We start from the raw sequence: 27568 nt of genomic DNA, 5'->3' as shown, positions 1-27568 counted from the left end.
GCTCTGCAATTCTGGATCTTCCGCTGATGCCCCGTTACTCTAAGTCCCCAGCTTCCGGTCCGAGTTGTCCCTTTATCTACATCACAGTGAGAGCGGTGCTGGATGTTCCTGGCTTGTTCCTCTTCACAGGAACTGCTGAACTCCGCCATCGTAGAGAAGCCAGAGCAAATACTCATGGGAAATTATATAGACAAACGGTGGAAATGACAGTGGAACTAGGCAATGTAAACAAACCGGACTGCGGCGGTTGAAGAGGGATAACGTCAGGAAACTCCGAAGAAATAGGTTTGGTACGATGGTTAAATGGTCAGTAGAGCGTGCCGGAAATGTTTTTACTTTCGAGAAATGAAAATCTTTGGATAGCCTGTTAATACCGAGTTGTAATGATAAAGACTCTCAGTTAGGGGACTATACATGGTCAGATAACCTGCCCATGTGAAGAATGCCAACCGCCAATATAGCATGTTGCTCTGTGCAAGGTACTTGCATGGTCAGATGATCGTTAGCATAGGGTCGAACAATTTATGATCCTTCGTCGTCATACCGATTTACAATCATCGGCAGCACATCTATAGTTGTGCCGCCGACAAGCCAGCATTTTTACGCCTAGATAAAAAAATCCAATCAACTAACAAATGAGCACTTGCGGACTGATGATCAGGCGCATCAACGTTCCCACACAGTAATCGACCCATGTAAAAGGGTCTTTCCTCAACATGACGTGGGCCTTAAATGGGTTTTCCAGAACTGAAATATTGACTATTAGGCCTTAGGGCATCCATTAAAACGACCATCCAGGCCTAGACAAAGTTGGCTGCACCACCTCTGACTTCCTGATGCACACTGTGTATTATTATCCATCATTAGTCTAAGGCACAACACCTGTTTTGATTAACCAGTGCTACCCAGACTACAGATGCATACTAATTAATACACAGTGTGCATTAGGTAGTCAGAGGAACGGTCTGGCCATCTTTGTCGAGACCTGGAGTCTCTCTTTAGTTTTTGACCAGTGGGGTCTCGCTGCAGACACTCTGCAGAACAAAGATCTTTCGAGGCAAATCAAGTAGACCTGATGTGTGCCAGCTACTGCTGCTCAGCCTCGCTTGTATGGCCGAGCTGCCTCTAAAGGAGCATGGCTTCTGCTAATATTATAGATAGGACCCCATTCCATCATATATTGGTGGTCTATCAGTGTTTTAGTCCAATATAAGTTGGGTGTGGATTTGGGCTTCCTCAGATGGTTTACGGTTTGAGAGTAGTTGCACAAACCAGAGACCTGTAATTGCTAAAACTGTGCAAGTGCTGACTCTTGTATAAGAAATTAAATTGAGCCTTGTTCAGTCTTGTACATACTCCATCACATGTCCAACACATGCTCTTTGAAGAATTAAGCTCTTTCCCTCTGGACTTAAAGCCTTATGACTTTTGTTTACATATGCGTAACTCGTAACCATTGATTTTAATACTTTTTTTTACATAATGTTTCTTTGCTGTGGCTTAGAACGCTGAAGGATAATTAGCTGTCTGGATGGTGACAACCCACGGACGCACCCTTTTATATCCTGGGGTTTGGAAGCCGCAGAATTTCCTGTTCACTGTAATACAAATATTTCTGCATGCGAAAAGTATTCAAGCTTTTCTGGCCATCTCTATTGTCGTCTGTCCAAGAACGGCTCAGGGGGAGGAAAAGTGAAGTGTGTGAGATAGAAGTCATTCAGGAGAGACGATGGAATAATAATATCCATGGCTTCCAATCTTTCAAATCGTCCTTTAATTGAATTGAGACTGTTTTGGATCACATTCCCAGCGTTTTCTATGCTTTGTGTATTTCGGAGATGGTGAACTTTCTCCCTTGAGGCAAATCACTATTGTGGGTTTGACACTGGCTCTTGCCTTTCACTAATGGAGTTGAGGCAGGCCATTTGATCCTTGGCATTACGCCTGTGATGCTGAACACACGGAGGTGTAGGTTTCAGCCAGAGACCCACTGAGATCTTAGGATAAAATCTGACCTCACCTCGCTGCCCTGGAGGATCAGATCATGCACCCTCAGCCATGTGTGCACCTCCAGACAGACTTCTCGAATGCAGCAACTCCTAGGCATATGATCCTTCAGAAGAACTTGTACAGTTGTGACCAATCCAAATAGGGCAAGGGAATGAGATTGAACTACGATATGGGACACAGCCGCTACAAAACATACGGTGCAATGAAATGGCCATGTTCAGACAGTTGATTGGTGAGGATGCTTGAAGTTGTTCACCCACCAGTCTCATTGCTAACCTATCCTAGGACCCAGGTAGAATCAGTCCCCCTAGATGGATGTGGTTTCCACTTTCAATGAGTCTTGTCCATTCACTTTCGTCAGCAGACAAGGCCACCTCTCCAGTGATTGCAATGAGAAAAATGACAGCTGTTGACTGCCTTGAATTAACACTTGACCCTGATAGATGAGGTTCATTCATCTATGATATATACTGGTGGTATATTATGAATGCTCAAGATGGAATAGCCCCTATAGGGAATCGGTCATGTCCTATAAGCATTATAAACTAAGTAGTGGTGTTTATAGGGCAAGGAATGAGGGGTCTGGGATTGGGCTTCTTGCCCCTTACAGCTCCCTATTCCGGTGCTCTTACCAGTGAAAGTGGGGCCTTGGTCCTTCTGTTTGACTCTTGTGGGAATGTGTGCCTGAAGAAGAGAACAATGGAAGTGTAAGCGTGCCTAAAGAAGAGTCATACTGCCTAACTGAGTGCCCACTTCCACTGGTGACAGCCGAGTAACTGTCACTTTGCCACTTCTTCCTGTTCTATAAGCAACATCCCCTTAGTTTACGGCGCTTATAGGGCATGATGGGTTCCATTTAATACATTGTTTTTGCTCTGGTATTTTTATTTTATTGTACTATTTTTTTTTTTTTTTAATTAATTTTTTTTTTACATTTTGTTGATGCCCTTTTAGTTTGACACTTTGGTTAAAACTTTCTGTAAAGACGATGTCTTGAATTTGTTTCTTTTTTTTCTTTTGTAGGCTTTCAAGCCCCTGGTTGGAAACGGTGCGTACAAGTCCATAACTGCAATAGAATTGTTAGTGGAGAGACATCTGGAGTTTACAACGGAGGATAGTGCCTTTCAGCCCTATCAGGTAAGGAACGGTGAAAATAACAGGTCGTCTCCAGGCGCCGCCATGCCCTGAGAGGGCGAGGTATTATTAGATGCCGCCCCTCAGGTGGAAAGCTTGTTTACGGTACCAATTTTAAAGTGAAAATGAAGAGAATAAACACGCAGTCCTATGATTTATGGCCTAACGGCTGTTTTTGGCTTTCTGCTTTCTAGGGGATGAGTTGCGTAAAGGAACTAGTAATTTATCACCCTGTGACAGATGGATAAGATTAGTAGAGGGATTAGGTTTGTCCCAGAAACCCTACTGTAACTATAGCTGACAGAGGATAAGAATGTCTACTTAAACTTCTCCATAGAGAGACGTCTGAGTCTTTGCAACTGGCCATGCTCTTGTTTTAGTCCACAGTGCACCGGTGGGCATCATTTTTAGGGCATGCATTTACAGCAAGCGTCTGCATTTCTTTCAGGATGACCATGCAATATAAGCTAACTGAATGTGGAGCGTTTAGTAGTTTGGGGTATATAATTGGAGGTGGAATTCAGAATTTTAAGGAAATGGTTGATTTGCTTAAGTTAAACTCTGTGTATATCTTGTTTTTGGCTGGTAGTTGATTCTCATAGTTAAGAAATTGCACCATGCGGTGGCTTTGTGCATAGGTTGTGACTGCATGAGGATCTATAGACACGTCGGAGGTACACACTATCCCAACGAAAGTAATTGGACACCTGAACAAGAACCAGAGTAGTAATTCGTCTGTGTTAATACTTAGTGAGGCTCCTTTGGCCCTAATGACATCAGATACTCTCTGAAGCATGCTTTCTACTAACATCTGATACGCTTCAGCTGGTATTCCCTGCATTCATCCTACAAACAGATTTCCTGAGCAGACGTTACAGTTCATCGCAAAGATGTTCAATAGGGTTCATTCATCCAGGGTAGGATTTGTGACAAGGCGCGCTGTCTTATTGGAAGTATTGCTGAGCATTTCCAGAGAATTACCACATTATCAGCAGCACAATGTCAAGGTATACAAGGAATGTTCATGGCTCCTGTCACTACAACCAGCGGACCGAAACCATGCCAAACATCCTAAAGGCCCATTTAGACACAACGATTATCACTCAAAATCCGTCTTTTGAGCGATAATCGTTGTGTCTAACTGCACTGACATCGTGCAGTTTTCGTTATCCCGTCGCTCATCGTTGTCTTTTAGCGTGCTGAAAGTCGACGATGAGCCTTATCGGGGATTTACAGCTGTATCCCGCTCCCTGTTAACAGGCTGGGTATGAAGAACAGAGCGGTCCAGCTCTGTTCTCCATACCCTGCATGGAGCGCTCGGCTGTATGACAGCTGGGTGCTCCGTGCAGAAAACAGCTGGATGCAGAAGACAAGCGGGGACACCACATTTTTCTTCTGCATCCTCTGCACGGAGCGGCCGGCTGTTATACAACTGAGCGCTCCGTGCAGAAAACAGCTGGATGCAGAAGACAAGCGGGGACACCACACTTGTCTTCTGCATCCTCCACTGGCAGTGCAAGGTGATCGCTCATCTTGAAAGATCATCTTGCGCTGTAAATAACACAAAGATTGTCACTCAAAAGTCGCTTGAGCGACATCTTTTGAGCGATAATCGTTGTGTCTAAATGGCCCTTAAGACTATGTTCCTTGCACCATTGTAGTTGGGCCAATGTATTTCCTTCAAAAGAACTCACCAGATGTTTGCAGGATGAATAGAGGGAAATAACCTCTGAAGTGTATTTGACCTTGGTAGTAGAAAGTATGCCATGGAGAGTATCCAATGTCATTAGGGCCAAAGGAGACCCATTAAGTATTAACATATGTGAATGATTCTTGTTCAGGTTCCAATTACTTTTGTCAGAATAGTTAATGTCAAGGAACAGTTGAGACGAGTAGTCAAATATAACATGAGAATATAGCCTAAGGGTATGTTGACACGGGTCGGAAATGCTGCTGAAAATCCACAGCCTTTACAGTTAAAGCATAGTGGATAGGATTTTAGAAATCCCATTGACACGTTGTGGAGAAAATCCGCAGCACAAATTAACCTGCGCTGCCAATTTTAGATCCGCAGCAGGTCAATTCCTGCCATGTGCCTTAACTGCCAATTCCACTTGGTGAAATGAGGGGGTCACGTGAACAGCAACCCGTGCGGCCGGACTGGTGGGAACGTGTACTGTAAGTGTGTACGGGGGAGGGTAGTCACGTATGGTAATTATGTGTAGGACGGAGCGATGGATGCCGGTCAGCGGGAACACAATGTGCTGTACAAGGTTCTGGCTAAAGCCGTAACCTGCCAGCTATTGCTGATCGTGATCTTCCATTACGCAGCGCTAAGGGTTGAACATTTGAAACCGCCGAGGTTGTTCCTGCTCCCGGCCTTGGACTGTTAAAGCAAATACAAGCGTATCACAGCTCTGATAAGACGGATTGCAACATGCTGCCATCTACCAGGCTCTAACGAAGGGATAAAGGCGCGTCACGGGCCGTATGGTCACATCTTTATGGGTTCATTCTTTCCCGGTCCGCTTAGTTCCACTGATGAGTTGTATCTACGCGGATACTTGGGCTTTGAAAACGCATGAACTATAAAGTCTGTTTTCATCCTACTTGTTCAGCTGAAGGCACTGCATTGTTCACTGTTAACCGGTTTTACAGCTTTTTTTTTTACATTGTACGTTGCAAGACACAAAACTCGCACAAATATCAACTCCATTCTTTTGGATAGACTTATTCACATGAGCGCTTTCTGTTTTTCCCTTGCAGCGATGCTGCAAAGGTAAAAGTCGCAGCATGTCCTATCTTTAAGCGTTCGCGCGGAACGCCTCGCGCATGGTTTTCAATAGGACCTTAAAAGGCATGGTACGCGCACGCCGTGCGGTGTTTCCCATTGAAATCAATGTGAAACACTTGAGATCCTCTGATGTGCGTGAAACACACGTCCGAGGATCACAGTTTCATGAAAGTGAGGCAAGGCGTTTTTGAATCAAGCTTCGCAATGGTGTGAAATATCAAGTTGGCAAGAGTGATCTCTCCGCCTGATCTCGCGCTCGCCGTGTGATTGTAGTCTTAGGTTGAGACCTGTGGGATTCTTCAGTGAGATTCTTCCAGGCTTGCTGTCAATCCTTCTCTTTCATATATCCAGCGTGGTGGAAAACGGCGCAGTTGTACGCGATGGAACATCAGCTCTAAAATCTGCGCCATTTCTAGATCAAACTAGATCTTCGTGCAGATTTTGTTGCAGATCCGCAGTTGATTTTGCTCCTATTGAAAGGGGGAAATCTGGACCAGAATCTGCATCAAAATCCGCACCAATGGTATGGATTGCGATATGGAAATGATGCAGCTTTTGGTACAACATGTCCGTTGTGGACCATCTGCACTGTTTTCCGCTACATAGATCTTCAATAAAGGCTTATTCACATGGCCATATTATCTGTTTGCGTCTTTCACGGAAAGCACACAGACCGGTTATAGCCTATTTTTGTCCGCACGCCATCCGAGATTCTCAGAGGAACACTTATTCCGACTCCCTCATACGCACGAATGCTCGGTTCAGCCAATGGTTCATCGTGTGTCATCAGTGGGCGGAGGCAGGTAAGCCGCTGGCAGACTCTTGTGTGTAGCGCATCCGATGCTCCTTCTTTCCCGTTGTCTGTTGGGGAGAGTCCAGCGGCCTTGTTGGGCTTGTATGGCAGCCTTTTATATTTGATATATGCAGCTGTGGGTTTCCCATCCCAGTAAGCCGTTGTTCCCAGTACAACTACCAGTATATATGTGGCGGTCCAGGTACAGTGGGGGTCATAGATTGGGCGATGGCTACAGAACCGCGGGGTTCGGGCCACTACTTCAGATCCTGTGCCAATACTGGCTACATTTCAGCATCGCAAATGTGTTTGTAGAGATGTATAAAGGCGTATTATAGGAAATACCTGCTTAAATAGCTGCCGATTAAAACAAAATCTAGTAGCCTAAAGAAAAAAACAAGGACTCCCTGCCTAAAGGCTCAATTAAAATTTGGAGGAACTCCCATTTGCGTGAGAGCGCTGGCTTATCCTCTGTCTGTTTTGAATCCTTGCCTCGTTTCTAAATGATCTCCACCCTTGGCGTGTAGGCCGGTTTTTATCCTTATTAAACATAAGCATGTGTGTTCAGTTCGCAGCATTTCTGGCTATAGCCATCAATAGCCGCAGTGTCCCCCCTCCTGGCGTGTAGGGAACGGGCAGGTGGAGGTACATTTGGCACCGCCACTTGAGGAGGGGAACGTTTACAAGTTCCAATATCTTTATTTCATTACGTTTTCGGTTATTGGTAGTAATATGTAGACCTGTGATATGAGAACCACATATAGCTCCCCCGCCAATACCACTGTGCCCATTTGGCACTATCCCTCATATCTTTGGTAGCCTTTGTCCCTTTAAAAGCGACTGTCCAGTCAGTCAATTTGGTTCTTCATCCCTGACTTATCCATCTCCCACCGGAGTTTGGCCGAAGTGATGGTGCTTCTTGTCCAAGACGCTGCCGACGCCTGGAAACAAACTTGGAGAAGTCTAAGGAACTTGAGCAGGCCGGCAACATCCATCACCAGCCTCTGCCAGCTCCATTACGAAGCACCATTTTTCAGGTGGGGTGTTTGGACAGTAATGATATTGGACAGTTGCTTTAATACTCAGTGCGGCTGACGTGTTTGAGGGTGGCTTGTGGCTTACGAAAGATTGATGAGTTCTGTTGTTGTGTTAGCAAGATTACTTCATTTTCTGGTAATTGGTCCACATATGATGGCGGCAAAGAACTACCGAAGGACTACAGAGTTTCTATATGTCATTTAAGGTCAAAGCTAGATGCCCACTTAAAACGTATATCCATAGGGTTGCATTGACACTTTATGTACAGCTGAATGTAGCGGGATCTTTTTTGTAGGACTCCGAAACGGCTTTAAGGTGCCCATACACCTTCGACAACTGTCAAACGGTCATTCCTCTGGTAGTTTCCATCGGATACCCCACACTTACAATCAGACAAGCCAAATGTTTGTATGTAGGCAGGTAAGCCGGACAGGTCCGCTGCCAGCTTATTTCCCGGGGAATACAAAGATTGGACATTGAAATTCAACATCCCCCCCATCGTGCTTTGTCCCGATATCATCTGCTGGGGAGCTGCCCCCATGGATATTAAAGATCCTTCGAGCGCTGCTGCTGTTGGTGGGCTCAGATGACTAATGTCTAACATGTACGGGGCGTTTAGGGAGGGAAATGTTCCGGGATTTAAATGATACAACGTTGGTTTCAACTGATTGAGTCCTTGAAGTTGTATGGTCCGGGCCGATGACTTACATGGAATTCTGGCATTAGTGGCAGCGGGATTACAATATCCCATTGCCACAACCATCCACCCCCAATATTGACATATTTGCTCTAAATTTCACCAAAGGTATGAATATTAATACATAAGGCTTATCATAGGATTACATGTCCTATTGTGAAATATGGTAGCAGTTAAACAATTACTAGGTCACAAATCGGCTAAGGTTTCTTAGAGCAGCAACTTTTGCAGCTGTTGTAAAGTGCCGTTCCGTGCGCGGGTTAATCTGAGTAATCCGGGGCCCTGTCTGCTGGCACATAATTATGGAGGTAATAAAATATACTTTATTACCGGCTTATCATTACTCTGTTCACTTGACTGGTGGCCCAGTTATATTTCGAGCTGTTCTGCGGGGAGATAATGCTGATCATGAGCAGATTTGCTCCGGCAACAAGACCGAACGGAGACCAGGCTGATAAAGTAAACAGGGAAACCTTATTTGTCCTGAAAGCTTTCTTTGTGTCCCAGTTGAGCGAGAGCCAGCGATAAGATCCCGGGGTAGTTTACTACATGCCCTTTCACACTTTATCAGTTCTGGCCGCTGACGACTTCTTTGAGGTTGGTCACAGTCATCAGGGTATTGCAGATTATTACAGTGGGTGGTTGTGACCCTAGAATGACCATTAGAAATGATCCACGTGAACATGTGTTAGGGGCCTTTTGCACCAAATGTTTGAAAGAGCGAAGGACGTCCGTTTGCTCGTTGGCTCATGCAGAAATGCAGTCCTAAGCTCTCGCTCAGGAGCTGAAGGTTGTTGCAAGTTCAATCCCCACATGGTTCAGGTAGCTGGTTCAAGGTTGACTCAGCCTTCCATGCTTCCGAGGTCGGTAAAATTTGTACCCAGCTTGGTGGGGGGTAATGGATAAATTACCTGAACGCGCTGTGAAATAAGTTGGTGCTATTAAAAAAAAAAAAAAAAGAAAGATTTATTTGATGATTCACACCACTGAAACAGAGTTTGCCAAGTCTACTCAGAAGATTGTAGAGTCGTGATTGTCTCCCAGCATATCACAAGGTTTTTGAGCTCCTACATTATTTTCCAGATATAGACTGATTTCCACCTCCTTATTGCTGCTGTATGGAGGTCTCCAGCCAACTTGGGGCTCTCTCGAAAGTCCCAGGTTTCACACCACTGAACTATGTTCTTTTTAGTTTAGTATTTTTCCTGTTTCCTTTAGCGTTTAGACCTTAAGTAACCTTGTGTTTATCTGAGGAGCTGCAAGATTGCTTCAGTCCTTTGTGCTACAAACCCTTTACACTTGGGAGGCCACATCGGTTATTCCTGGAACACATACGAGGCCCCAGCCAACTTCCCACCAGAAAGTGTGTTCATATATATACTTTACTGCTCAGGACAGTTGGGAAGTACCTGCAGAGCGCCAGCTTGTGTTCAGGTGCTCCGGCGCCTCTCGTCAGGTACTTGTTAGTTTGGGAGTGTAATGGTTAACACAGCCAGGTGTATTATTACCAAAGACAAACGCCCCGAGGAGAGCTGGCTGCTCTCACTCCATGTATGCAAAATAGGGTTTGGGAAGTTATATCGGATAGTAGATAAGTATATGGATATGCAAATATGGATGCTATTTGACTAGGGCTTACAGGAGCCATAACTGGGGACCTTTGTGCAGAGTAAAGGCGTTTTATGATCTATTGTATGTCTACGGGAGGAAGTCCATGGTTGTCATTCCCTATACCTCCTGTTAGAGGAGCCGGCAGCTCTCCTCTTATGTCTTTTTAGCGATTAATTGTATGTTACATGAATTAGCCATTCTGCAGTGTCTTTCTTAGAACTCGGCGTTGTGTATTTCCTCATTTCTCCTAGAAGTTCAAGGAATTCCGTTATCAGAATATCCGTTGTTAAGGTGCCACCTTGGCGCCAACTGCCGCGTGGAACAGAACTTGAACATATCGCAATAAAAAGCGGAATCTTTTATATTTTCCCCCGCTGTATGGAAATTGACCCACCCCGAGCCACACAGGCGGACCACTTGGGCCCTGAGTCACAGCTTCCAATAATTCTGCACACCCCCTCCACAGCTTCGGCTCCTCCCCCTACCGCTGGTGCCAGCTCAAGCGGCGCTGAAATCTCGTGTTTGCCCTGTTCGGACATTCGCCACTGAAGTCGAGGTGTTGGGCAGAAGACTGCAAAGCATGGGATTCCACTGCGGTGTGTTCTGGCGGGTGGAGGGGGTGCACATAATTACTGGAAGCCATGACTCTGAACTAACACAGCCCACCTCCGCAGCTCAAGGCGGGTCAATTGCCATACAGCACCTACATTACTGCCGATGCGAATATTCTGCATCTTACGACTCGCATATGTCCATGTTCTGTTACATGTAGCAGGTAGCGCTATGGTGGCACCTTTAATAACAAATATTCTGATGGCAAAGTCCCTTTTAATGAATACATTGAAAACTCGGTCCTTTTAAACTCCTCTATGGATTTTGCCATCACCACATCCTCAGGCAGAGTTCCACAGTCTAACTGCTCTTACAGTAAGGCCCCCTGTCCACGGGCGATGCGAAGTACCACGGCAGATCTCCGTCACAGGAGCCGCCGCCTGATAGATGGGCTGGCCGCGGAGAATCGGGGAAATTCGCAGCATGCTGCAAATTGCTCACCGCGAGCGGAGAATCGCAATGATTCTCCGCTCATGGACAGGTGCTGGAGCGTCGGCCGGCGTGAATCGCCGGCGGTTTACAGTTAGCAGGGAGAGTTATTGTACCGCTGCTCTCTATCATCCTGTAGTATCGCAATATGAACTCCTAGATCTATAGTAAAATAATGCCACGAGCAAGTGCAGTTTCTGAAATTTTGTTTGCCTTTATTAGTAGGTCACAGGTGTATTTCTTTTTTTTTTCCTAGTGGTGCCAAATAATTTTCAGAACCTTTTGTAGATCTTCAAGAGTCAGAAAACACCCTAAATCCTGCGCTGCAGCAGAAATATAGAAAAATTTATGATGCAATTTTTCGCCTTGGAAGCCATCGTGGTCATAATCATTCTTAATTAAGAATTAACTGCCAGAGAAATGTAGTGTGCGGCCTGCGATCTCTGCGGGGAACAGGGAAGGGGGATTTAAAATGAAATGTCATTTCTTGTCTAGAATGGCGCTGCACCTATAATGTGCTAAAAACTCATTCTGTGCCAGTGTTCCTATTCACTGATTCAAATCCTGCGAGTCCTATTGTACTTCAAAGCCTTCTCCATAAACTCCGGGGTTATCTGAGGATAGTTGTTTTGTTAGCGGTTCCACAGCAGGAATGCTGACACGAATTTTGCAATCTGTGCCATCCCCTTGTGTAAATGAAGCGCTGCAAATAAATTAGTCGGCAACAGGCCTGCGAGTTTGTCTCCTTTATATCTTTTGCATCAGCATGTGCTAAATGCTTGTCTGCACAGTGTGCTCTTATTGGAGCGACGGGCCGCTGGGGATGGTAGGGCGCCGGACTACGGGGCTGGATAGGATCTGCCTTTGTCTAGTTTCATCCAAAGATTTATAGTAGCATTGCTTATTAGATTGGAAGGTGAGTATGCAGAATGTGACACCGTATATGGATGTATAGGCCCTGTGCACAAATACTGTAATGGCATCTTGGTTTTCAGCTCCTAATTTGGAAGCAGATATGTTATGACTAGTCTTGTGGCTTTCTGACTGAAGCTAGTCGTCCAAGCAGGTTCTCTGAGTTCTACACATCTGTGATGTCATAGCAGCTTTCCTCGCAGAAACTCTGGTGTGATGTCACAAGAGATTCCTGCACACAAACCCTGGTGTGATGTCACAGGAGCTTGCCTCATGGAAACTCTGGTGTGATGTCACAGGAGCTTCCCTTGCGCAGACCCTGGTGTGATGTCACACTTAATATCATGATGGACCACCACATTCATTGCCCTTACACATTTGTAATGTCACAGCCGCTTACCTCACTGAAACCCTGTTGTGACATCACAGCTGCTTACCTAGGAAAAACCCTGTTGTGATGTCTCAATTAATGTCATCATTGAGTGGTAGCCATAGACAGCCTCAGTCATGGCTCTCAAGAAAAGAGACCCTTCAAAGTTCTCTCATAAAGGAAGGGACCATTATTATTCTTGGTCTTGCATGCACTTGTTGCACATATGGTCTGTCCACCTCAGGTGTGGCGCCTTGTCTTGGTCTGTCCACCTCAGGTGTGGCGCCTTGTCTTGGTCTGTCCACCTCAGGTGTGGCGTCTTGTCTTGGTCTGTCCACCTCAGGTGTGGCGTTTTGTCTTGGTCTGTCCACCTCAGGTGTGGCGCCTTGTCTTGGTCTGTCCACCTCAGGTGTGGCGCCTTGTCTTGGTCTGTCCACCTCAGGTGTGGCGCCTTGTCTTGGTCTGTCCACCTCAGGTGTGGCGCCTTGTCTTGGTCTGTCCACCTCAGGTGTGGCGCCTTGTCTTGGTCTGTCCAACTCAGGTGTGGCGTCTTGTCTTGCTCTGTCCAACTCAGGTGTGGCGTCTTGTCTTGCTCTGTCCAACTCAGGTGTGGCGTTTTGTCTTGGTTTGTCCACCTCAGGTGTGGCGTCTTGTCTTGGTCTGTCCACCTCAGGTGTGGCGCCTTGTCTTGGTCTGTCCACCTCAGGTGTGGCGCCTTGTCTTGGTCTGTCCACCTCAGGTGTGGCGCCTTGTCTTGGTCTGTCCACCTCAGGTGTGGCGCCTTGTCTTGGTCTGTCCACCTCAGGTGTGGCGCCTTGTCTTGGTCTGTCCACCTCAGGTGTGGCGCCTTGTCTTGGTCTGTCCACCTCAGGTGTGGCGCCTTGTCTTGGTCTGTCCACCTCAGGTGTGGCGCCTTGTCTTGGTCTGTCCACCTCAGGTGTGGCGCCTTGTCTTGGTCTGTCCACCTCAGGTGTGGCGCCTTGTCTTGGTCTGTCCACCTCAGGTGTGGCGCCTTGTCTTGGTCTGTCCACCTCAGGTGTGGCGCCTTGTCTTGGTCTGTCCACCTCAGGTGTGGCGCCTTGTCTTGGTCTGTCCACCCCAGGTGTGGCGCCTTGTCTTGGTCTGTCCACCCCAGGTGTGGCGCCTTGTCTTGGTCTGTCCACCTCAGGTGTGGCGCCTTGTCTTGGTCTGTCCACCTCAGGTGTGGCGCCTTGTCTTGGTCTGTCCACCTCAGGTGTGGCGCCTTGTCTTGGTCTGTCCACCTCAGGTGTGGCGCCTTGTCTTGGTCTGTCCACCTCAGGTGTGGCGCCTTGTCTTGGTCTGTCCACCTCAGGTGTGGCGCCTTGTCTTGGTCTGTCCACCCCAGGTGTGGCGCCTTGTCTTGGTCTGTCCACCCCAGGTGTGGCGCCTTGTCTTGGTCTGTCCACCCCAGGTGTGGCGCCTTGTCTTGGTCTGTCCACCTCAGGTGTGGCGCCTTGTCTTGGTCTGTCCACCCCAGGTGTGGCGCCTTGTCTTGGTCTGTCCACCCCAGGTGTGGCGCCTTGTCTTGGTCTGTCCACCCCAGGTGTGGCGTCTTGTCTTGGTCTGTCCACCCCAGGTGTGGCGCCTTGTCTTGGTCTGTCCACCCCAGGTGTGGCGCCTTGTCTTGAGGTCACTGGAGGGACATCTGTCAACAGTATTTGATATGATAAAACACATTTTTAAACAAATATGATACTTTTTCTGCAATAGTGATAACATTTTGTAATTCATTTTTTTCCTTCCTCCTTGTGGAAAAGGGGGGACATGACTCACTTTCCTGTGCAGATCACTTGAAACCACTGCTCACATGAAGCGCTGGAGCCTGATACCTTCCAATCATGATGGCAGTGATTCTTGTTAATTTGAAGCCTTTAGGTGATTTATATGTACAGATTAGCCATAGATACCATCAAAATGAGTTGGATTGCGTAAAGTCACAGGATGACTGTTTACCTGATCATTATCCCAATCTACCATCAAGCAGCCAAGACCTATCATGATTGAAAGTGCCAATAAGATGAGTCACATTTCTGTGATGCGATCTAGATCATTGCTCAAAAGATAAAACAGAGCTGGTGTCTTCCGCTGAAAAGTATCTGTGGCAATATCAAGTACTTACCACACAGCGCTCCTCTCCATCATCTTAGTGGTTGCAGATGTCGTAGACCTCTTATGGACGAGCCAAAAGTAATGGCTCTGATGGCAATAAAGAAAGATAGAAGAACTTGTTAGGCATAATGCAAGTGCAAAAGACAGGAGCTCGGTGATACTTATGTAGCCGGAGAATAATTAAACGTGAGCTCATTAATAAGAGGAGGGTTACAGTCAAGTCACTTCTGCTTGAACCTTGAATGGGGACATCTGTGCTAACATGGGTGTTGGGAGCAGAAAGTTACTAAATGAATCACCTCCTCCAGGGAGTTTACCTCATCTGTTTTCCTTCTGAGCAGATTTGTTCAAGTGTCTGGAAAAGAAAACAAACGCCATAGAGAGTCGGAGGAGAGGAAGGCGGTCGGCATTTGCACCTATACAGTTCGCTTCCCTCTTCGGTGGCAGCTCATTAGCCATGTGTTTCCTCCATATTTGAAGTACATTTTCTTTCTTTTGCTTTGTAGATATGTATTTAACTGTGTTTACTGCTGCATGAAGTTCTCCCTTATAGCGGTACATTCAGCCTATTGATGTGCACGGTGGTTGACTGCAACTTGAGGTCCCCATGGACATGAGACTTAAGGCCCCCATACGTAGTTGTCCAAACCCATCAATAATGACAGAGCCAGACTCTAATGTGGATAAGGGGGGCGGCTCGGCTTTCCTCTGACACACATGATATTCGGGTAAAGAAGGATGGGCGACATCGAATTTCAACGCCTGAACCTTTTGTTCCAAGAGAGATAAGCCCTTTCCAGAGATGTCTGGCTTCAGCTCGACTCCCTAGACACACGAACGTTTGGCCAAGCCGAATGTTTGTGTACAGGGGAGCCGGGGAAAATGCTGGTAGCCGAACAATTGTTCTTCAGACAGTCGATGAAAATGGGTGATTTCTACCGGAGCAGTTGTTTGTCCCATGAAATGTAATGATTCTTGTAACCGACCAATCCTGGTCTGGAACGACGTTGGTAGTCATAACATTTTCATCTGATGATTGGATGAAAGATTTGCTTTAAAAAAAAATAAAGTTTCCGGAAAGTTTCTTTGTCTATTGATCGGGGTCATTAAACATGTACGACCAGTTTGAACGACTAAATGGCCAGTATGGACTGAAATGTGTCTTCAAAATGACCGTTTACTAAACATTTTCTCGTTCAACGATGGTTCAGCCTTCTCCTTTCTGTGTATAGCGAAAGAGAATGTGATAGATTACTGGCGGTGAAGGCGCAACACTCTAAACTAGTTGAAAGCTAAAGGTCCAAGATGCCATAGAGAACCAACAAGTGAATACGCGTTTCAGGGTTGAGCCCCTTCGTCAGTCCGGCTGGATTAAACATGACAGGATGCCTGGGGGTGAAACAATTCCAAAGGTTTTTGGATGTGCCAGAAGTCCTGTATGTGACCGGGAGGAAAGAGGTGCCTCGGCGGGAATGTGAACGATTATGAATTCTAACCGTGTCGTGTAAATGGGCCATAAGCTGATCTCCAGTTGTCTTTATTGGAAATAACGGTCATTTTTCCTTTTTTTTTTTTCTCTTCTTGACTCCTTGAAAGATAAAGCAGCAGATCGGACGAGGTATGCGAAAATCTCCTCCACACGCTGCAGAGAAGCTGTTGCACCCAAGCCGCGATGAAACTGACATGTCGGAGCGTGATTCAAAGCTGCGGCATGTCAATTTTATCGCCTTCTCCACTCAACCATCTATCCTCTCTGGGGAGAGACGGCCACAGCAGAATATAGGCGGCGATGCTGGACAGCGCGAGTTTTGAAGCTGCATTTCTGTGTCCGAAATCTTGCGCCATTTCCGTACGGTCATTCCGTGGGATTTGCGTCAGGTGTGATCACAGCCTAAAGGAGCACTCCTCAGTCTGGGGACACATCCAAGGGCTTGGTGACATCACCGCTCTGGTGACATCACCCGTAGGTTTTCTGCCAAGCTCTTATACTTCAGATAGTACGTCTTCTTCTATTGCCCTTGGTAGAAGGATAGACCTTATTTTACAAGATTGTTTTTCCATAAGTACAGTCATATATCAGCTAATGGCTTTCAATTTCATATACAGTATGTTCCATTTCATTGCCGGAAGCACAAGGTTACCGTGTCAAAGCCACGTATACGCCATAACACTCACGGAGACTAAACTCTTTGTCCTCTTCCGCTGTCACCTCCCTATCACTTTGCGTTTGCCAAAAGCAATGGGGCAAAATGAAATTGGCGAGAGAGATGAATTAAACAGAAGTCCAGATATCCAATCCCTTCCCCGTCTGCGGCACCAGCCCCCCCCAACTCCAGGTTATTATTCTTCTGTCATGATTGCTCCCTTGACTTGTATTTTCTTGGATCAGCGCCTGGACTTTCTGGAGACCAAAATTATACTGCCATCCTCAATCACATCAAAACAGCAGCCTTGCTCACTGAGCATAAAAGCTCTTGAATGGTAGCGGAGCTGAAATCTACAGGTCGTGATATGTGTAAAGAATGGATTTACACAAAGAGCCTCTTTTATTATTGCTGCGTTTTATGAACGAGATGTTGGCGGAGCGTCTCCGGCTCTTTGCCCGTTATTTTCCCCCCTTCCTCGTAACTATGACAATGTCCGCAGGAGATCGGTATATAGTTACCTAGTAACGATATATTTTATTTCTGTTATTCTCCGAGCACCTGTTTTTACTGCGCAAAAGCGAGCGGTGCGGAGAATCGGAGATGATTCATATTCGCCTCAAGGTTTCGTGTCGCAAACCACACAGACAGCGTGAAGAGAGAAGATTTAAATGGGACTTTAACCTTTCCCCAGGCACATTTTTGTTTCCAGCTTCTTTCCTTCTAATTCCTTGAAGCATATAATCTGGAAGATAATCCATATCTGCAACATTTTTCCCCTTTTTTTTTGTACAATATTTCGCATGATACAATAAGTTACTTCCATCCTAGCGTAGTATCCCGTGTGGAAATCGTCCAAAGGTTGGAGCAAAAATATACAGAGCGCAGATCATTAGATTAGTACTTCTTAAGACACTGAGGGTATGCAAAGCGCCATTATTTTACAACTGATGGGTTATGGAAATGATTCGCTAGTGCCAACTGCATTGTCCCTGACGTTTGTGACGAACGGTAAGCAGATGATTCTGCAACTTGAGAACGTTCTCCATCTGCCGAGAAACACTTCCACCTTGATTTTTTTTTAAACCGTGTTTTTTCCCCTTGGATCGTCTTGGATGAATGCCGAGATTTCCCGGAAGGGATTAGTTCCAATAATGACACTACATCAGAGAATTGCTTTTGTAGCAATTGCTTAGTACGTTTTAATGAGAAGGATCCTAAGAAACCTCTCAGCGCTGCCCCGTGTGGTTATATTCTGTATTCGGTAGTAGACGATCAGTGATGTATGGCTTTGTCAATGAGTTTGCATGTTTTTTGCGTTGGTTAGACTGTCTGTAGATCTGGGTTTCGGCTGGATCTTTCCACCATTTAATGCCGGCAGCCTATCCTCTCCAGGTCTACCATGTTGACCGGCTCAAGATGTCTTCTGATAAGGTTTCCGGGTGATTTTACACTGGCCGATCAATCAGTTCCTGTTCCTAGCAAGCATCTTTGCAAGACGATTGGTGAAAGGGAGAAATCGGCAGTAACCTATGCGCTCAGATGATGGTTAGAGTCGTCGTAGAGGCACATAGTGCTCCATAGTTGTTGAGCAATGCACTGCCGCCAACTGCTTTTGGTGCCACCTTAAAGATGCGATCACAAGACGAATGAGCGTTTGCTTGCTCATTAGCTGATTGGCACTTACATATAGGCAGATGATTGGTTGAATGAGATTTTGACAAAGATTTGTTCATTGTCATTGTTGATTTGGCTACGATTAGAGCCATTTACGGTGTTGTGACTGCTCTAAGGCTTGGCTCACATGCCTGTAAGTAGCTGCGCGCAAGCATGCAAGGACCTAAGTACTTGCTGCATGCCGCCCAGCACTATATGGCATGTATGCACGCTTGAAACACCACGTAATACACGCGTGAAAACAATGGCAGGTGTGTGAGGCTCCATACAAGGAAATGGGCCATTGGCATTCCGTGTTGCTCATGGGACAACACAATGTGCACAATGACAATACGCCCCTGTGAGGCCGGCATAAGTCATAGTATTTAAATGGCTTTTTACCACCATAGCCCTTTCTCCCTCTGTCCACTGGTGATGTGTATGGTCACCCTTACTATATCTGCAGGCCAGATGCGTCCGTCCCCGCAGCACGCACTCCTGCTCGTGTCTGATGAGCCTCGCTTGTAGGACGAAGGCTTTTGAGGCAGCTCTATATTGTTAATTAGAGCGGCACTTCATATAATAGAAGAGAGCGTGATTTTGTAACGGTTTTTGTAATTATCATCCATGGACGTCATTCTTTTTTGTGCATCTAATAACACTTTCCCACTTCTTTTATAATATCCGGGACACAGAGTTCAGGTTGTATAATTTACCTACACGTCCCTTGTGTAATCCCCAGAAAGCTATATTCTTTATATAATACATACTTATAATTTACAAGCTTAGCTGTACAGCAGGAAGCGGGACCGAAGTGACCTAAAAGATGCCAAAGCCCGTTTATTTATTTTTTTTCTTCTAGTTTGCTTCATATATAACAGGGCTCTTATACAGTGTCTGTAAGAGGGGGCCTCACCTTTGGAACCTCGAGTCATAGTTGTCCAGGAAGTAGGTAGGTGGCCGCCAAATAGGGGGGGTGGCTGGTGGCCGCCAAATAGGGGGGTGGCTGGTGGCCGCCAGATGGTGTCCACCCGTTATTTCATCTAACATGTATATGCACTTCCTAGCATTGGCTCTGGGCTTGCGGTTTTTGTACCGTTGGGCATGGACCCCTGACTTTAGGTTGTCCTACTCGAGTTCCTGTCCCGCCCCGTTGTACAGAGTGTCCTGGCTTGTAACTTCAACTAAATGATTAATGAATAATCTGCGGTGGAGGAAAGGCAGGTCTGTAGATGTAAGAAACGTGTTAATTATTAAACTGGATAAGACACTATATATAGAGGGGGAAAGTGGTGTTTAGAGAACATATGACGGCACAAGACTTGGCAGACGTCCTACATGACACATGACCGAGGGCCCCACAGAATTATCCTCCCCTTTCATGCCATTTTTAGGTTAACTCCCATGTAATGTTTTTATTTTCTCTTGATTTGGTTCCACGGATGATTCGTCAGAAATCTCTTAAAAGTGAGCTCACCATGTCCATAAATATTAGGGGAAGTGATCATGAGCCACCTAAAATTGTAAATTCTCTGTTAATGGCAGTAAGGTGACATTTGGTTGGAAGGCTCGCATGTACCCTGGATGACTGACATCACCAACTCCTATGCGTCTGGAACTAAAGGGGGGCAGTCAGTTCTAAATAATTGATTGGTTTATCCTCATTGCCTGTGACCCCCCTGCTGATAAGCTGTTTACTAGGTCAGTGTAAGAAGCAGATTAGCTTTATTCTTGTAGTGGCCAGGCTTGGTATTGTAGGAAAAGTTCTTACCGATTTAAACAGACACTTGGCCTGCAGTACCAAGCCTGGCCACTACAGTAAGAACAGAGCTGTCTGCTTCCTTCAGAATTCAGTTCATCACACAAATGCATATGCCAAGCGAACAGCTGATCAGCAAGTGGCCCAGGCAAACAAACTCTTAGCAATCTACTAATGATGACTTGTCCTGAGGATAAGCCATGGGTAGTTTACAACCGGACAACCCTTTTAAGAATAGAGCAGTAACCTGTGACTCTTAGATTCACCACATTATTTCTTAGTAGGGATCCATTGTTTTTCCTTACGTAGTTATATATCTATCATCTGTGTATTCCACAGCCCCATACAGAGAATGCTATCAGTCTCTGTCCCCAATGGGGTTAACAATCGAATGAAACCATGACTTTCTGTTAGTCAAACAGAGACCAATAAAGTTTTTTCAGTTTTAGCGATTTCCTTCCTTTCTGACGTTTTTGCTAAATTGCATATTTGACCGTGTTGTTCTTTTGGACACAAATGCCGGAAAGGAAAGATGCCTAAAGGGAGACGGCCTTGTTGTTGTACCTAATGGGAGTCAGTAGTTTCATCCTGGGGTCTTGTCTGAGTCCCGTCTTCACTTGGAACCCCGGAATGCAAAACACGATCCAGTGACCCAACTCCTCCCTGCTGGGATCGTTAAGAGGCGACGGGTTCCAGCCATTATTTTCAGCTATATCTTGTGTAAGCGTCCGGTCCGCTTCGACCATCGCCATGAGGGTGAGACGAGGTGCATCATCAGTGTGTGCTAGGAAATATTACTAATAAGTTCTGTGAACGGTATTCTTGTAGCTCCGTGTGACCAAACGCAAGGTAGACCTGAATCGGCCTAGTGAGTGGAGAATGATCAGATGGGAAACAAGAGGAGTTGCGTCACTCAAGTGAACGTTCCTTGACACCAACCCCCTCCGTCCTCCTCAGAACTGGCTCCTCAGCGACTTTCTTTCTTGGTATGTGTGGTCTTTGTATATTCACAGCCTTCTCTGGCATACACATGGCTATGGCATCTGGAGTGATATATGAGACCGCTAGCAGGTGCTGCCACATCATGTTAATAGAGGCTCGTGGGATCAGTGTATGTCTCAATGAGACTTGTCTCGTGTGACAGTCTCTAGAAGTGAATAATGAGTAGGGGCTTTAAATTGCTGTTCATAGCCTGAACCTGTCACTAACCATATTGAATCTGAAGGGAATGCTGCAATACACTTTACATCATGTTTATTTACTATATATCAATAAGGGCCCATTGACGGGCAACGATTATCGCTCAACGTTTGGTAAAAGGTGGCATATGAGTGATAATCGTTGCATGTAAATGCTCCCATCGTTGACTCTTCGGCTGAAGGATGATTTTAAGGTGAGCTTTTAGAGAACACACTGTTCTCCACGGGAGCAGCTGATTGCATTGTATTCATGGCGACAGCCCATGCAAGAACAAGGGAGCTGATTGCAGATCTCAGACCACCTGCTGAGTTCTGCAAGCAGCTCCTGGAAGCTCATTTGCAATCAAATGAAGCTGATAAAGTGCTAATGAGCATTAGTGCCCATTAGTACTTTATGCAGAATGAAAGATTGACAGTTTTAGCGATCAATCGTTTGAAAGATTGTCTTTGCGTGTAAATGAGCCTTTAGTCTCAAACTTGAATAATTGAACTTGCCTTCTGAGTGCTTTTGACTTCCTCACTCTGCGGTTATTATAAAAAAATCACTGGATCGTTCAGATTTGAGTGATAATTGCTCAGTGCAAACACAGCCAACGATGAACGCTAAATAGTTCGCTTATCGTTTATTTCGCGCAAGCATAAAAATCATTGTTGCTTCATTCGCTGGTTGTTCGGTTTAAATACCAATCATTCAGTCATTCTCATTCACTTATACAGCGAATGTGAACAATTTATCTGCCTGTATCAATGAGCGGATATGTGAATCGTTCTGTCTAGATGCACCGTAACACCGTATCCTGTTCCTCCTCCTGTTACATTTGCAGGAAACCAGAGGCCACTAACAAAATAGTTATAAAATGCACCAAAATAGATCCCATTTTGTCTCCTATTACAGTTAAAACAAGAGTTCTTCAAAGAAACCTTTTCTGTGTGTTTCCCAGGAGCTCCGCTGCGCCCCCTCCTCCCTCTCACTAGGCTGTGTCTGGCTGCAGCTGGAGCCTCCCCCTCTGCATGGTCTATAGTAGGACACCCCTTGGCCCAGTCTACCCCTCAGCCTTCCCCAGCCTACAGTGTAATATCAGCAGGAGATTAACCCTTGTGTTCTCTGCAGCTTTTCTATAAGAAAGGTTTGTTTCAGAAACCTTAAGAAAATCTTTCAGGCTTCTAAACAATGGTCAATATTACCTCCCTGTTTAATTTATCACACAATTCTAGGCTTAAAGGAGTTTTCTGCTGCTCAGGAACTCAGCCAATCAGCTGTTGGTTGCTGTCAGCACAGAGCGACACAGGGATACAGAACGTTAGCTACTGCTCCGACCCCAGTGTAGTGGCCGGCGCTTGTAACTGCAGGCACAGCTCCCATTGATTTTAATCACATCCCGCAGTCATCTTAATATATTTAGGCACATACAGGCCTGTTTATGGATGTATATATACATATAATGCTCCCCAGCGTCCATGGGGTCTGCCCTAGGTCTCCCGCAGAGCTTTGTGAGAACTTCCCCCGGCAGCTGTAATTATTTGGAAGGGATGTGTGTAGTAGCTGCAGTCGAAATGTTTCAAGTGTGTGCTGGGAATCCTGATCCCGGGCCAGACATCTGCTGGGAACTTCAAGTAATTCCACCCAAGCCCTAGTCATGTTTCATAAAACACTGGTCGGTATTCATTTATTTATGCGCCCCTCTCACTGTTCCTAGAACAAGTACTATAAGGAGGGGGGGCTGGCGGAGGAGAGGAATGAAGATTTACTCAGGATTACCCAATCCTTAAAGGGCCAGGTACTTTCTCAGTGCGTTAGTTACCTCCGATGGGTTTTATATCCTTACTGGGCACGGCGGTATCCTTCTTATTTTGGATCTTTTGTGTTCTTTCATGTTACAGTCGGTTGTAAGATATAAGCGTTAACTCCTTCTAGAAGGCCTTCCTCGTCATGTCTCACTGTCTCCCTTATGCTCAGGAAGAGGAAGCTTCTTTAAACTACGTTTCTCCTTTTGTGTTTGTACTGGTGGTTTCCTTTTAAAAACCTAAGTGCTCTCTAAGGACCGAGTCACATGTTGAGGATTTGGGGAGGATTTGCACTTAAATTCTCAGCAAATTTGCCATAATTCAGCCTCCCAATTCTTGCGAAGGGATTTTATTTTTTTTTGTTAACTCTCTTGACAAGCTCTAGAGAAAATCGGAGTAGACCTTTGACTTCATCCGCAAGAAAAATGATCATGTTTGTTGTTATCCCGGATTCTGCATGGGAAGGCTAGAGGGGATCCATGAAATATAAGAGACCTCTGCGGCAGAAATCCCAGCCGCGGTCTTGGATTTCTACAGCAGACTTTCTGGCAAATACTTGGATTGGCTTGTGATGTGTGACATACCCTAACCTTTACATATGATGAGGCTCGTTGCCTGTCCACGTACATTACACATGGTGGTAGGGACACTGTACGAACATATTTTACAGCCCCCATTTTTCGTATTTTCTGTTGTATAGCAGGATTTTTTTTGTCATGGGCGTATTTGTCATTTTACGATTGACAGTATAGTGTATGAGATTCTCGGTCTAAAGGCTTACGCTCACGGCCGTATAACAGATCCGTATTGTAAGGATTTCTAACTTGGCAGCCGTAGAAATCTATGGGTTTGTAGCTTACCTCCCTTTGTCTCCAGCTTCACATAGAGGTTTTCTTACTGTTTTATATGGAATAATTGAGGAAGAAATGCAATGTTGCATGGCTATTAGAGGTACACTATTATGCCAAAAGTAATTGGACACCTGAGCAAGAATCCAAAATTTTATTTATTTAGATAGGTTAATACTTAATGAGGCCTCCTTTGCCCTAATGACATCAGATACTTTCTGTGGCATGTTTTCTACTAAAGTCTAATACACTTCAGTAAACTCTAATACACTTCACTTGGTATTTCCCTCCATTCATCCTGCAAATGCCTGGTTGGTTCTCTGAAAAAAGATGCTTTGTTCCATCTACAATGGTGCAAGGAGTGTCATCATTGTACAGTTGAGCAATGGAGGAACATTCTATGGTGTGACTTATCATGTTACTTCATCTCCAGATCTGATGGACATACTTGGGTTTAGAGGATGCCCGGGGAACGGCTTTTGTCTGAGTGTGTTGTGCCAGCAGTTGGGTAAGGCGGAAGTTCCGTTATGGTTTTGGGATGTTTTACGTGGTTTTGTCTGGGTTCGTTGTAGTGACGGGAACCATGAACACGGAGGTGTACCCTGACATTCTGGACAATAATGTGCTGCTGACAATGTGGCAATACTTTGGGAATAGCCAGCTATATTTCAAACAAGACAGTGCGCCTCATCACAAATCCAACACTGGTTTACGTTTGTTTGAGAATATGGGTGTTCCATGATTAGACAGGCCTGTTCAGAGTCCTGACCTGAACTCTATTGAATGTATTTAGAATGAACTGGGACATAGGGTCAGGATATATGAGAGAGAACTCGCCAGACATTTGTAGGATGAATGGAGGGAAATACCAGCTGAAGTGTATCAGACATTAGTAGAAAGTATGCCACGAAGAGTATCCAATGTCATTAGGGCCAAAGGAACCCTACTAAGTAATAACCTATGGAAATTGAGTCCTACCGTCGCCTTCCCTCGTCACGCTATTTCCACAGAATGAGGGAGACGCATGTGACGCTTGTTGGAAACAAAGGATTAGATGGGTTAAATTCTAACATCTATGATCCCTTTTTCTTCAGTGGAAGACATTAGTGGCATCTAGTGATGATAAAATCTGATGTGTCTGAACGCTGCGGTCTTCTCCTCATTATACAAGTTCTACAAACCAGTTCCATATTTTCCATAAACTTCCCTATAAAATGTTAAGTGCATTGTTGAAGTACATTGCTGTCGCTGACTTAACCCGCTGTCGGTGCTGCCACTGACTATCCCGCTGTCGTCGTGGAAGAACCTTGCTGACCTTTATCTTCCTGCCCTCATTTTTTTTTTTAAACTATGCAAATCCTCTTGTGAAAGTGTTCCTAGGAAGGGCTGAAGGTTGGTGTCGGAGTTGCTGACGGTTGCAGCGGATAATGACTGACATAATTGCATGTGTGCCAGTTGGTCAATGAGCGTTCTGGTTAATCTGCTGGCAGACTTGTCAAAAAAAAAAAAAACTAAACTAAAGCTGCTCTGTAAACAAATTAAAAGCCTTGTGTGAATTGTCACGCAAACAACCTTGGCTCTAAGACATTACAAGAGCCGAAGGGTTAAATTTGCATGACTATCTGGCATGGCAAGCCGTTTGAACAAAACATGTTTGTGCAAGATGAGCTTTTCTAAAATCTTCCTCTCAAGTGTTTGCCACTTTTTAGTTCTTCTGTGGTTGTTATTGCCGGGGTCTCTAGAGCATCTGGGTGGCTTGTGTCACGGTGGACCATACTCAAACCGGCATGACCAATGGCACAGCTTTGAAAATGATCAAAAAATTGCTTTTCCTTTTGTATTGTCCACAAAGGTCGAGTTCTAGGCACCTCATCGTGACTCTTGTGGTCCACTGCTTGACCTTGCAACCATCGGAGAAGGTACTTGAACCTTCATCATTCGGTGCGTTGTGTGAAAAAAAAATCCATTTGTAGATTGCGTTCCAGTTTTATTAAATGGCCAATTGCTAGAGCGTACGAACATACTGCCTGATTGGGCAAGAACCTTCATTAGCCAGATCATCAGTCCATGTGAAAGTCACAGCAAACTAGAAATGATCGCGTCTTTGATGCGGCACCAAACATCATTGTTGTCGATAACCCTTCTCCTCCCGTTTAAGCAAGGGCTGTGCTGCCAACGGCGGTGAATGGTATGGGGTGGGGCATGAACGATTTTTCATCTCGAATGCATTCTGAATTGGCCTGTGTGAAGGCCAGACAAATAACTGTTAATCTTGTTGATTGGCGCTCCTTACACTGCTGAGATCAAGCTATGGAAAAACGACCCGTAGGCTATTTTTTTTTTACTTGAGTGCAACCCAAATGCGTTCTTGCTCTAGCGTTAGGGCAAATCCTGACTTGACCGTAAGTCTAATGGGCTGAATTAACAGCATCACTTGACCTGTAGTCAGGCTCGCCTCGCACAGCCGTTCTATGCAAAAAAAAAAATCACCATAGATTCGTAGTGATCTCCAGCTGGGTTTACGGAAGGCATAAGAACAAGAAGATTCACTCCTGGATGGTGTTGGAAGAGAAGATGTGAATTCATAATATCTTCATAAGAATGTAGCAGATTGTATTTAAAAAATAATAATAATGGCTCAACACGTTTCGACCCTGTGCCAGAATCTTCCTCGGGTACAGTATTGATTTAGTTGAAACTCACTGGGTTTCAGCATGAAACGAGCCAATAGTAGCTTTTCCCATTGGATGCTCATCCTTCTGGTTTCCTAAGCTCATGGAAGGCTAGCTTGTCTGTCGCTTGTAGCAGGGTGTTAAAGCCCACTTGGTAACAATGTTCTCTATGTAATAGCAACATAGTATGCATTAATATGCAGAAGATACGTTAGCCGTACCCACTCTGACAGTTGAGGAACAGGTTCACTGAAGCCTCCCAGCTGTTTCAGGTCATCGGTTCGTGGAGCACCTGCTGTTGTGTTGACAGTCGTCCCCGGAGCGTCACCGTATCACATTATAGATGTGTGTAAAGTGTCGGCTTATTACCATGTAGTGTACGTTACTGAGCTACTTGTAGTCTACAAACTCTACACAAGTCATAAACGACTGATGCGGTGAAGGTTCACCAGTATCTTTCTTGGTAATCGTATTAAGACCATAGGTCATCAAAGCAATTGAGGGAGTTGTGCAATCCACCCAAGGTTTTATCGCAGCCTCCATTGTATGCAATAGTTTAACCAGGATCCTAAAAAACCATTATGGCCCAAATGGTTGCTGGAAATCACAATTTTTTTGACCATAGTCATCCCGTATACATGCGGCCATTGATCAAGAAATCACTCACTTGTTGGAGCTGCTTGGCTTTTATTTGGTCAAAAAAAACCAGCGACTGTCGGTCCATGTAAACTGGCAGTTTTTGATGGGTGAACTACTGCTTGTTTGCAGTGAATGGAGGCGAATGAGCAGAAAAGATGTCCAACGCGCTTTGCCTTCTTTCACTGAATGACAATCACTCCTGAGTAAAAGCACAGGAGCTGTAGTCGTCCCAAGCTTGCATATTTTAGATTCTTGGCTAATCCCAAAGTCTGCTGATAGTAATATAATGTGTACAGGCAGCCATGGGGTTAGAAATGTAGTTTCATAGTTTTAAGC

The 27568-nt window shown here is 45.3% G+C and overlaps 1 protein-coding gene across 3 annotated transcripts in view; it reads left to right on the top strand.

Annotated features, from left to right (window-relative positions):
* JMJD1C (jumonji domain containing 1C) overlaps positions 1–27568 on the top strand; it is a 226024-nt gene that overhangs the window by 144243 nt on the left and 54213 nt on the right. For all 3 annotated transcript variants that reach the window (XM_066600820.1, XM_066600821.1, XM_066600822.1), the window contains one exon: positions 3034–3147. In XM_066600820.1, the coding sequence (XP_066456917.1) occupies positions 3034–3147 (114 nt within the window). The remainder of the gene's footprint in view (positions 1–3033; positions 3148–27568) is intronic.

The sequence above is a fragment of the Eleutherodactylus coqui genome, chromosome 4, assembly GCF_035609145.1.
Source record: "Eleutherodactylus coqui strain aEleCoq1 chromosome 4, aEleCoq1.hap1, whole genome shotgun sequence".
NCBI classification, from domain to species: Eukaryota; Metazoa; Chordata; class Amphibia; order Anura; family Eleutherodactylidae; genus Eleutherodactylus; species Eleutherodactylus coqui.
Note: the sequence above shows the minus strand (reverse complement) of the source record. Positions and strands in the feature narration are given on the sequence as shown.